This window comes from Pelodiscus sinensis, unplaced genomic scaffold (genome assembly GCF_049634645.1).
Source record: "Pelodiscus sinensis isolate JC-2024 unplaced genomic scaffold, ASM4963464v1 ctg114, whole genome shotgun sequence".
Taxonomy (NCBI): Eukaryota; Metazoa; Chordata; order Testudines; family Trionychidae; genus Pelodiscus; species Pelodiscus sinensis.
The window spans coordinates 268,679-279,203 of record NW_027465902.1 but is presented as its reverse complement, the minus strand read 5'-3'; the positions used below and the strand labels follow the sequence as shown (position 1 = coordinate 279,203).

General features: G+C 62.2%; 1 protein-coding gene across 1 annotated transcript; it reads right to left on the bottom strand.

Moving 5' to 3' along the window:
• Window positions 1-5,619: 5,619 nt before the first annotated feature.
• On the bottom strand, window positions 5,620-8,784 carry LOC142824403 (uncharacterized). The gene is made up of 5 exons (XM_075916310.1): window positions 7,939-8,784; window positions 7,549-7,652; window positions 7,112-7,234; window positions 6,491-6,558; window positions 5,620-6,085 (listed from the first exon to the last, which is right to left on the bottom strand). The coding sequence occupies exons 1-5, from the start codon at window positions 8,366-8,368 to the stop codon at window positions 5,620-5,622; spliced, it is 1,191 nt and encodes a 396-aa protein (XP_075772425.1). The 5' UTR covers window positions 8,369-8,784.
• Window positions 8,785-10,525: the final 1,741 nt, after the last annotated feature.

Here is a 10,525-nt window from a genome sequence, read left to right as displayed (position 1 = left end):
CTTGCCATTGCATCACAACCTAGAGTACATCTTATTTAGAAAATTGAGATCTTTTCTCAATTTATCTCCTGGACAGAAAGCTCAAATACTGGACTGTCCGGTTCAAACGGGACACCTGGCAACCCTAGCCGCAGCCCCTGCCCGGAAAAGCTCCCACGCTAAGCACCTGGGGGATTTAGGAGCACCAAGCAGTGGGCACAAAGCACAGTCACACACTTGTGCTCCCAACTCCCTTAGGGCTTTGAAAATGCTCCCCTTAGACGAGTTAGAATCAGTGTCCCCGTTTCACAGACGGGAGCTGAGGCCCACTCAGGGGAGTGGCAGGGCCAAGGGCTCTGCAGCAGACCTGGGACTTGAACCTCAGTCTCCCAGAAGTTCCACAACCAGCCCGCTCTGCTTTGCTAAAGGAGCAGGCGGGACTGTTTGTGCAGGAGGAGGAGCTGGGCTGGCTGGCTGGCTGGGGCAGGCCACAGCAGGGCTCAGCCCTTGGCCTGGCTGAGAGCGAGGAGAGGCCTGCAGGCTGAGGGGCAGTGTGACGGACCGGGCCGTGTCTGGGCACAGCTGAGGGCGTGTGCTCAGGGCGAATTGCTCAAATCCGGGGCTCCTTACAGCCCCCAGACTGGTGACCTCTCCACACAGGCCACAAACCAGTCCCACAGAGCGCTTCAGCAACCTGCCTGAAGCCTCACGAGCAAAACCCCTCCGGCACCCCAGCAATATCCATGCCCCCGATGGCCCCGGGCCTCATACACCGGTGGGGGTCCTAGCACCCAATCCCACCTACCCCGAACAAGTTCTGTCTGGTCCCAAGAAACCAGCCACAGATCCCTGGTCAATTTACCCTCTGGATCTTACCCACAAATCATGCTGAGCCAATCCTTTAGCATCTAACACCTAAAGGTTTATTATTACAATAAAGAAAAGCATGAGAGTAAGGTTGTTAAAGGAATAGTATGTTACATGCACCGAATCTCCCAGTTCTCGATGCAGCCTCTAGCAGAGATGTTACAGCTGCTGGTTTAAGAGTTCTTGTTGCACATCCTAGGGTCAGGATGGGTTCACAGGTCTTCCAGGCTCTTCGATCCCTGCAATGCTGCCTCTGGGATGAAGTGCTGAGCTGAGAACCAAGATGGCATCGACCACATGGCCTATTTATCCCTCCTTCCTGGCCTCTTCTTGGCTGCAGGAGATCACCTGGTCCTCAGCCTCTCTCTGCTGGCCGCTCTTAGGTGTCCGCCCTCATGCTTTAGGTGTGTCCTTGGCCCATTCAGTGCCATTGTCCCACAGGGCCTCGCTAATTAGCATGTCCACAGGCCGGGCTCTGCCCAATGCTCAACCACATGCAGAGAAATATTCAGGATCCACACAGACTACAGATTCCTAACTACACACACAGACGTTATACAACCACATAAATAGCTTACATAGGACTATCAGACAATAAGCTTCTATTCAGCACCCCACATGGCCCCCTTTTCTACCATTTTCTGGGGCCAACACCCCCACCTATGGGTGCAGCAGTGATCTGGCTGCTCCCCTCAAGATCCAGTAATGTGACAGGCAGTGACTGGAGGAGCTGCCTGGGCATAGACTGTAACCCAGGGGCCCACAGTGCAGCAATCAACAGCAGTGTCTGTGTCTCCCCAGCCCCCATTCAGAGCTGAGTACAGGTACCTCCCCAGCCCCCTCCCCACCCCCGTCTCCTGCTCACAGCAGGTCAATAGGGTTCTCCCATTCTTGGGCCTCTGGTTCCCATGCAGCTGCTCCCAACAGGAGTCCCTTGCAGCCCGGCAGGCTGGGGCAGGCCCCATCTCTCCAGCACCAAGGTGATGACGGATACAGACACCAGGAGGAGCGAGACGAGGGTGCAGCCAATGGCCTAGCGGGCAGGAGATGTGGCCGGCCCTGCAAATGGAAAGGACCTGGTGACAGTCGGGTGCAAAGTGGCAAATGGCTCTGCAGTGCCAGCACTAGGCACAGAGCAGCTGCCGTGTAGAGACCTTGTGTGAGTGCCCAGAGGGCTAGATCTACAGGGGATCATGCTGCAGGGGGCATGTTCCCCCGACAGGAGGCCGAAGTGACAGAGGCTGTTGGGGACTCTCCTCCCTTTGCCCAGGTGGTGTTGGAGGAGCAGGGAAGGACCCAGGTTTGCTCAGGCTGCACCAGGACTTGGTGCAAAGGCCTGACAGGAGCCAGCAACGGACACAGCAGCCCAGACCCTCTCGCCTCTCCCCAGTATGGCTGGCAGCTCACAGGGGCGACCCCGCCCTGGGCACGAGGCCTTGGCACCGGCTGTGGGCTCAGGAGGGGGCGGACATGGGACATAAGCGATGCCGAAGGGAGGGGTGTGGGCATTAGAGGCCACTACCATTGCCCCGCCCCCTTCCCCGCACCTACCCCTGCCCCTGTTCTGAGGCCACGCCCCCACTCATTCCACTCCCCCCTCCCTCTGCTGCTTGGGCTCCCCCACCCTCACTCAGGTTCGCTGGCCTGAGGCTGGGGTTACGGTGCAGGATGGCTGGGGAGTGGGGCGCGGGAGAGGCTGCGGGTTGCAGGCTCTGGGACAGGTTCAGGGCAGCGATGGGAGTTTGGGTGCAGACTCAGAGGCAGTTAACTGTGGGAGGAGGATCCAACAGGAGGCTGGGGTTTGGGGTGGGGGGTGTCTACCCCAGCTGCTTGAGAGATACTAGACTGACTCTGGTTTCCTTGTGTCTCCCCGGCTGGGCTCTCACTCCCACTTCTCCTCTCAGGGTCCCTGCCGGCTCCCCTGCTCTATCTGAATGCGTCCCTGGCGCCTCCAACCCCCCCCCCCCAAGCCTCACGAATGTGGCCCCGACTGAGACATCTCACTCCCCTGGCACTCCAGCCCCAGCACAGATTAACTCTCCTGGGTTCCAGGGAGAGTGGCATTTGCGGGTCCCTCTCAATCTGAGGGGGGGCCAAAAATGAGGGATCCCCGAACCTCAGTCCTCCCTGTCCCTTCCCCTCACCTCAGTGAGGCTTGTGGGTTTTGGAAGAAGGGTTTTTGTATTTTGCTTTTCTCGTGTGTGGTCCCCAACTGGTTTTTCTGGGGGTCAGTGGCCCTGGAGACAAAAAAGGTTCCTCATCCCTGCCTTTAATAAAGAAAACTTTGAAACCCTTTGTGGTAGACAGAAATTAACATTTTACCTTATTTAAAATGAAGTTTCCTAAAGTTAAAACACCTAATCTGTGTAAACATTCCAATTAAACCAGTCACCCAAGCTCCAGCACTAGCACAATGGCGCCGCGTGATGATGCAATGGACGGTGCGCACCCAGGCTCCTACCCTCAGCTCTCTTCTGCACCCAACCGCCCCGTCCCAGACCCCAAACTCCTCGGTAGAAATGTGGCCCTTGACCACTTGCCAAAATGCCCCCCCCCATTAAAAATTATTGACAAAGCCTGATCCAAATGGTTTTTGAAACGTTATTTAATCCGAATTGAAATACATTCTATACAATTGGGAGGGTTGGGGGGAGGGGGACGCAGCTGCTGGCTCCTCAGCTCCTTGTGCTCTCACTGGCTGTCTTCCTGCTGCAAGGGAAGCAGAATCCGTCACATTCATCCCTGGGGACTCAGGGGTACTGGGCCCCCCCAGCATTTCCACCCTCCTCCCCCCTGCGCTGAGACTTGTTCTGCTCTCTGGTCACCCCCCGTCAGGCCCGCAGGGTGAGCTTCTGACCCACCCAGCAGGGACGTGGGGTGGGGGCAGCATGAGGAAAGGGGCGGGGGACTCCCTGCGGGGATGGGAAGGAGACCCTGGCCCTGCCCCACTCTCCTGCATCTGCTCCGGCTGCTCACCATGTATCCCAGGAGCTGATGGGCCTGCCCATGCAGGGCGTGGGCCAGGACCAGCCCGGCCTGGCTGGGGCGCCTCAGGGGGGAGCGGGCAGCGAGCAGAGCCTTGTCTAAAAAGCAGTTCTCCTGCTCTGGCGTGAAGAGCTGCCCAAAGACCTGAAATCAAGAGCACGGGAGGTTTCAGCTGACGGCCCAGAGCCCGGCCCCAACTCCTGGGGCTAAAACAGCTTCCTCCTTCTGCAAACTCCCTTCCAGACCCTGCACCCAGACGCTCTCCTCACCCTGCACCCTAACCCCTGCCCCAGGTCACACCTTCCTCCTGCCCCCAAGACCCTCCCAGACCTCACCCCCCTCCGCACAACAGAGCAGCCCTAGGCCACTGGCCAACATCTTGGAGCGACCTCCATCAAAAAGTGTTGCCCCCCCCCCCCGCCCTGCTTCCCCTCCTACGGGAGATCCGGGGCAAGGTGCGGCGCTGCCCCTAGGAAGCGCCGCCCCTTTGAAACGCCGGGACAGCGTCACAAAGGGGCAGCGCCGCCCTGTCCACGGCTCGAATAGTCGAGGGAAAATGCATCGACCATTCGATCAGCGACTCCCCGCTCCCACCCCGCGTCCTACCCGCACGAGGGCCCCAGCCAGCCCCACCCCCGAGCCCTGCCCTGCCCTGGCAGCGCGTCCTTACCTCTCCCACCCGCACGGTGTTGCTATGCGCCAGGACCCATCTCTCCTTATAGTAGTGCCTGCACCACAGGTCCTCTGCCTGGTGGATGTTGAGGCCTGCAAGAGACAAACCAGGGTGATTCTGCTGGCAGGTCTGAGCCCTTCCCCTCCCACGGGTCCCTGCAGGCATCCCTGGGCAAATGGAGGGGCACAGGGGGCAGAAGGGGAACACAGAGGGACGCATCCCCCCTTGGGCCAGTCTGGGGGAAAAGGGCTGGGACCCCTCCCCCCGCCGCCGGCACCCTCAGGGTGTCCCTGGGGCCCAGGTCCCGGCTGGGTTCCTTACCCCTGTGGTGCAGGAGGAGTCGGTACAGGCTGTGCACCCCCTTCCGGGCCAGCCGGCTGACGTCTTCGGATGGGTCCGAAATAAAAAGGCCCAGCTGGGCCACGTGGTGACCCATCCTCGGCCAGTCGGCGGAGTTCTGAGGGGAGAGAAGAGGGGGGGTCCCTCAGCATCCTGGGGCTGCACGTCCCATGCTAACGGCCGCCGAGGCGGTTCTGAGCTCAGGGACGGACAGAGACACCTCCCGGGGCGGGGCGGGGCGGGGCGGGGCCGTCCTTGCGAGGAGACAACCCTGAGCAATGGCCCCGACTGAAGGGTCACTCCGGGGGTGGAACAAGGGATCCACTGACGGCCACTCCCCAGTCTGGGGCCCAGGTGCCCCCCGGAAAGGCCCAGGGTCGCCCCTCCCCGGGGAAAGGAGAACGCGGCCCATTCCCGGCCCATTCCCAGCTCTGCCTCCCGGGGACGCTCCCAGCCCCACGCCCTGCAGCCCCAGACCCCCCGGCTCCGAGGTCACTTACCTCAAACCCCGGGAGGGTGGTGGCGACTCCCAGCAGGGCCGTGGTGCTGCCAAGGGCCCTGGCTCGCTCCTGGGGCAGGCGGGACTCCAGCCACGGGCTCAGGTGCTGGGGGGGAAAGAGGCAGGTCAGGACCCGTAGGGAGGCGCCGGTTCTGGGCAGAGCCTGGGGCTCCTCTCAGACTGTGCCCCCCCCCAGCCACTGACACAGCTCCTCTCTCGGCCCCCCGAGGAAGCAGGGACAATGGCCCCGTCCCCCCCACGGGGCTCACCTCCATGATCAGCTGCAGCCTGGCGGTGTCTGGGGACTCGGCGAGGAGGCTTGCCAGTAGGGCCTGGAGGTCGACGGGAAGGGCCCGGATGAACTGCTGCAAGACAAGGGGGAGCCCTGGGTCAGAGGGGGGTTGGGGAATCCAGGCCACCCGCTGGCTCCGGGGTGCAGCCTTGAGCAGGGTCTGAGCCGCCTCGCAGAGCAGGGAGGAGCCCAGGCTGGGCATGGAAGGGACGGGCCCCCAGGGAGAGCAACGGGAAACCTGGAGGGAAGGATCCAAACCTGCAGCTTCTTCTCTCCCTCTGCCCCCACCCCCACTCCTCTCTGGAGCTCCAGCCCAGCCCGGGAGCAGGGCCCGGAGGGACGTACCTGTGTGTGGATGGGCTCCTGCTGCCAGTCCCCAGACACAGTCTGTCCCACGGCCGCCCTCAGCAGGGGGCTCAGGAGCTGGGCCTGTAGGGGAGGCTGCAAGGTGCTGGCAGGAGAGAGGGGCAGAGACTGTTAATTCAGCAGCAGGGCTGTGTCCAGACTCAGGGGGTTTTTCGGGAAAAGTAGCCTTTTTCCGAAAAAACATCACCTGCGTCTAGACTGCAGTCGCGTTCTTTCGAAATTAAATCGAAAGAACGCGGCTTTTCTTTCCACGGCGGTAAACCTCATTTCACGAGGAAGAACGCCTTCTTTGGAAAGTGCTTCTTTCGAACGAAGGCGTTCTTGAATGGAACTAGGGCTTCTTCGAAAGAGAGCATCCAGACTCACTGGGTGCTCTCTTTCGAAAGAGGCTTGCAGTCTAGACATAGCCCAGGAGACAGAGACTTTCCCACTCCCTGGTCAGGGGATCTGCTCTGGGGGGGAGCCGGCGGGGGGGGGGGGGGGTCGGTACCTGAGGCTGCAGGCGGCGTTGAGGCAGTCGGCCAAGACCAGTGGGGTGGGGGAGTCCTCCATGATCTCCTGTGAGACCCAAGGAGACAAAGGGGCGTGTGAGGCTGGGGCCCCCAAGAGACGCTCACACGGCCAGCGCCCCCACCCAGCAGGATCCAACCCCACTGCCTCCCGCTGGCCTGTAGCCCCCCTGCCCGGCACAGGGCCCCTCCCAGCACCCCCCTCCCAAACCGGGACCAGCTCAATCCTTGTCCCCAGGCCGTCTCCTGCCCCTCACTGCCCTGGTGACCAGCCTCTGAACCTCCTCATCCCTGCTCCCCAGGCGCATCCTCAGCAGCCCGCTCTGCTAACCTTCCAGCTCCCCCCCCCATGGCCCGGGGAGACCCCTCCCTGTTCCGAATCCCCCTCCCTGTCCAGCACCCCAGACCTGCCCCATTTCTGTGTCCCTCCCTCCTCCAGCATCCCCACCCACCCTCCCCATGTCCACCTCCCCCTCCCCCTCCAGCACTCCTGGCCCCACCCATCCCATTTCCAGCACCCCCACCCGCCGCCATGGCCCAGGCAGACCCCTGTACACCCCACGTATCCCCTCCCCTCCTCCCGGCCGCCGCGACTCGCTCACCACGATCCTGGCCATCATGGTGTCCTTGCAGCAGCGCGGCGCCAGGGTGTCCTCGCCCCTTTGGAGGGCGGCGAGGCAGGCGGGGGGGACGGCCAGGAGGAACCGCTGCAGGGCGGCTGGGCTCTGCACCCCAGAGAGAGTCTGTGAGCCTGGGGCCTGCCTGCCCCCCACGGACAGCTGCAGGGCTCAGGCCTCCCAGCAGTGGAGGTGGTAGCTGCCGGTTGTCCAAGCACCCACACTCCCCCCCCCAACTGCTTCCTCAGGCTTGTGGGGGCCCAGCTGGTGCATGACAAGAGACCTCAGCTTGGGGGGCCCAGGTCATGCAGGAGAAGGGGCCCCAGGGGGATCCCCAGGGACAAGCCCCTCCCGGAGGGGGGGACGTGCTGGGAAGGGGCCGGACAATCTCGGGTCCCCCCCCGTGTGGAGAAGGTTCCTACCGTGTCCCGGGTGTGGAGCTGCTCTTCAATATCATAGATGGCCCCTTCCTCCACCCGGGAGTCCATCCGCTCCTGGCAGAGCTCCGCCGAGGCGCAGGGGGGCTCTGTGCGGGAGGGAAGGGACCAGGGTGACTCCAGCGGCCAGCAGGGGTCACGCGCCCCCATGTCAGGGACCCAGGGCAGGTTGGGCCCCACACGCCCCTCGCAGGGACCCATCCCCCTTCCACCCTCACATCTGCCAACGCCCTCAGCAGAGCCCCCACCAGGAACAAGAGAGCCAAGCAGCAGCTCCCGCCCCCATCCATTGCCCTGTCTGCGGGGCAGACACTGGGGCTGCCCCCCCCGTGTACTGGGTGAGCCCCTGGGCCCAGCATGTTCACGGCCCCTCACCTGGGTCTGAGCGGCTGCAGGAGGTGGCCCGGCTGCAGCTGGAGGCCCAGGCGCTGCTGCTCACTGAGCTGGACCCACAGCTGCAGGGGCTGGTGCGGAGAGGCTGGGGGCTCCCGGAGACTGGCAGGTCCCCGGGGGCCGGGCAGGGCGATGCCCCCTGGTGGTAATGGGGGCTGGGCTCCTGGGGCAGGTGTTTCTCTCCACAGAGGAGGAGGCCCCAGAGCCACCCTACCCGGCTGCCCCGCTGGGCTGGGTCCCGCCTTCCCAGCCGCCTCTGGAGCCAGGTCCGGAGGGGCCTGGCCGGTGGGCGAGTCGCCCCGAGCTGGTGGGATTCAGCTTCCCCGCCCGCGGGGACGGAGGAGCTGCTTCCCACCGGCCCTGGGGCCATCTTCAGGGCTTTCCGGAACCACAGCCTGATGTGTTTGGCCATGCTGCAAATGAGGGGAGCAAAGGGGAGCTTGGGGCGCAGCCTGCAGAGCGAAATCCAGGGGTTCCAGCTCCCCAGAGCGACTGCCCCCAGCCCCCAAATGGCCCCTTGCTTATCGGCTCGGTCTTGCACAGGCACTTCTGGCCCTTGACCGAGGGCTGGGCCTGCCTGGAACCCAGCCGGCCCCGGGCGGGATCCAAACCCCTGGGGGCTCTTACCTTCTGCAAAACGCTGTCCGGATGTGGAACTCACAGAGGACAAAGCAACTGTGAGCAGGAGACGCACCAGAGCTAAAGCAACCGGGGGTCTCCAAAGTCCCCTGGGCCCGCCCCCCCCTTTATCAGCCTGAGATGTGGGTTCCTCTGTGAGGTCACCACCTCCCCACCTGCCCTTTGCCTGATCTGCTGAGGGCTGCCCAAAGCCCCTGTGAGGTCACTCCCCCCCCACCTCACCCTGCCAGGCAAATGTCCTGCCTCTGGCCACCCCTCTGGGAAGTTGGAGCCATTCCTAGGGGTCCCCCCCACTCCCTGACTGGGCATCCTGCAGCCAGCAGCTCCAGTAGCCCCATAGGCTGCTCCCTGCCCTACACTGCAGGCTTCTTGCACAAGAACTGTTTCACACCGGAGTTCTTGCGCAAAAGGTCTCGTGCAAGAGCACCTCCACCCTGCCATGTGCTTTTGCACAAGAGTGTCCATGGCATTGTGAACGCTTTCTCGTGCAAGAAAGCTCTGATGACCATTTTAGCCATAAAAGTGTCTTGCTCAAGTAGCCCCTGGTGCCCGTCCACGCTGCCTTCTTGCTCAACAGCTCTTGCACAAAAGGGGCTTATTCCTCGTGGGGAGAGGAATAACTCCTGTGCAAGAAGCCCTCTTTTCTGATGCTTTACTGCAAATTTACTTGCACAAGAATTCACGTGCAGTGTAGACGCGCCACAAGTTTTTGCACAAGAACAGTTGTTCTTGAGCAAAATGCCTGCAGTGCAGACGTGGCCTTGGTGTCACCCAGCACTGGACTTCCTGGCCAGGAGCAAGAGTTAGAGCCTCCCACTCGCCCCGCTGCCTCTCACGGGCTCCCGTCCGGCCCCAGCCCTGGGCTTTGCCCTAGCGCATCCCAGCAAGGACTCTTCTCTGCATTGCGCAGCGTCCGGGGGATACCGCCCCGCGGGGACACTCATGCCCGTGTCCAAGGGGCTGTCCCGTAGCCTATGTCAGTGTGAAAAGCATTAAAGGACCCTGCCCCAGAGGGAGAGCGTCTCTGCGGGCGTTGTCCCGGGATGACTGCAGTGCTTTGTCCACACCAGAGTAGTGAGAGGCAGCCGCAGCCAGGGTTGCCAGATGGTCAATAAAAATACCAGTCATACTTGCCATTGCATCACAACCTAGAGTACATCTTATTTAGAAAATTGAGATCTTTTCTCAATTTATCTCCTGGACAGAAAGCTCAAATACTGGACTGTCCGGTTCAAACGGGACACCTGGCAACCCTAGCCGCAGCCCCTGCCCGGAAAAGCTCCCACGCTAAGCACCTGGGGGATTTAGGAGCACCAAGCAGTGGGCACAAAGCACAGTCACACACTTGTGCTCCCAACTCCCTTAGGGCTTTGAAAATGCTCCCCTTAGACGAGTTAGAATCAGTGTCCCCGTTTCACAGACGGGAGCTGAGGCCCACTCAGGGGAGTGGCAGGGCCAAGGGCTCTGCAGCAGACCTGGGACTTGAACCTCAGTCTCCCAGAAGTTCCACAACCAGCCCGCTCTGCTTTGCTAAAGGAGCAGGCGGGACTGTTTGTGCAGGAGGAGGAGCTGGGCTGGCTGGCTGGCTGGGGCAGGCCACAGCAGGGCTCAGCCCTTGGCCTGGCTGAGAGCGAGGAGAGGCCTGCAGGCTGAGGGGCAGTGTGACGGACCGGGCCGTGTCTGGGCACAGCTGAGGGCGTCTGCTCAGGGCGAATTGCTCAAATCCGGGGCTCCTTACAGCCCCCAGACTGGTGACCTCTCCACACAGGCCACAAACCAGTCCCACAGAGCGCTTCAGCTGCCTGCCTGAAGCCTCACGAGCAAAACCCCTCCGGCACCCCAGCAATATCCATGCCCCCGATGGCCCCGGGCCTCATACACCGGTGGGGGTCCTAGCACCCAATCCCACCTACCCCGAACAAGTTCTGTC

Excerpts from the sequence above, each read along its gene's own strand:
- LOC142824403 (XM_075916310.1), bottom strand. The coding sequence starts at position 8,368 with ATGGCCAAACACATCAGGCTGTGGTTCCGGAAAGCCCTGAAGATGGCC. Across the intron at positions 6,559-7,111 it reads CCATGATGGCCAGGATCGTG|GAGATCATGGAGGACTCCCC; the intron begins GTGAGCGAGTCG and ends TGGGTCTCACAG. Across the intron at positions 6,086-6,490 it reads AACGCCGCCTGCAGCCTCAG|CACCTTGCAGCCTCCCCTAC; the intron begins GTACCGACCCCC and ends CTCTCCTGCCAG.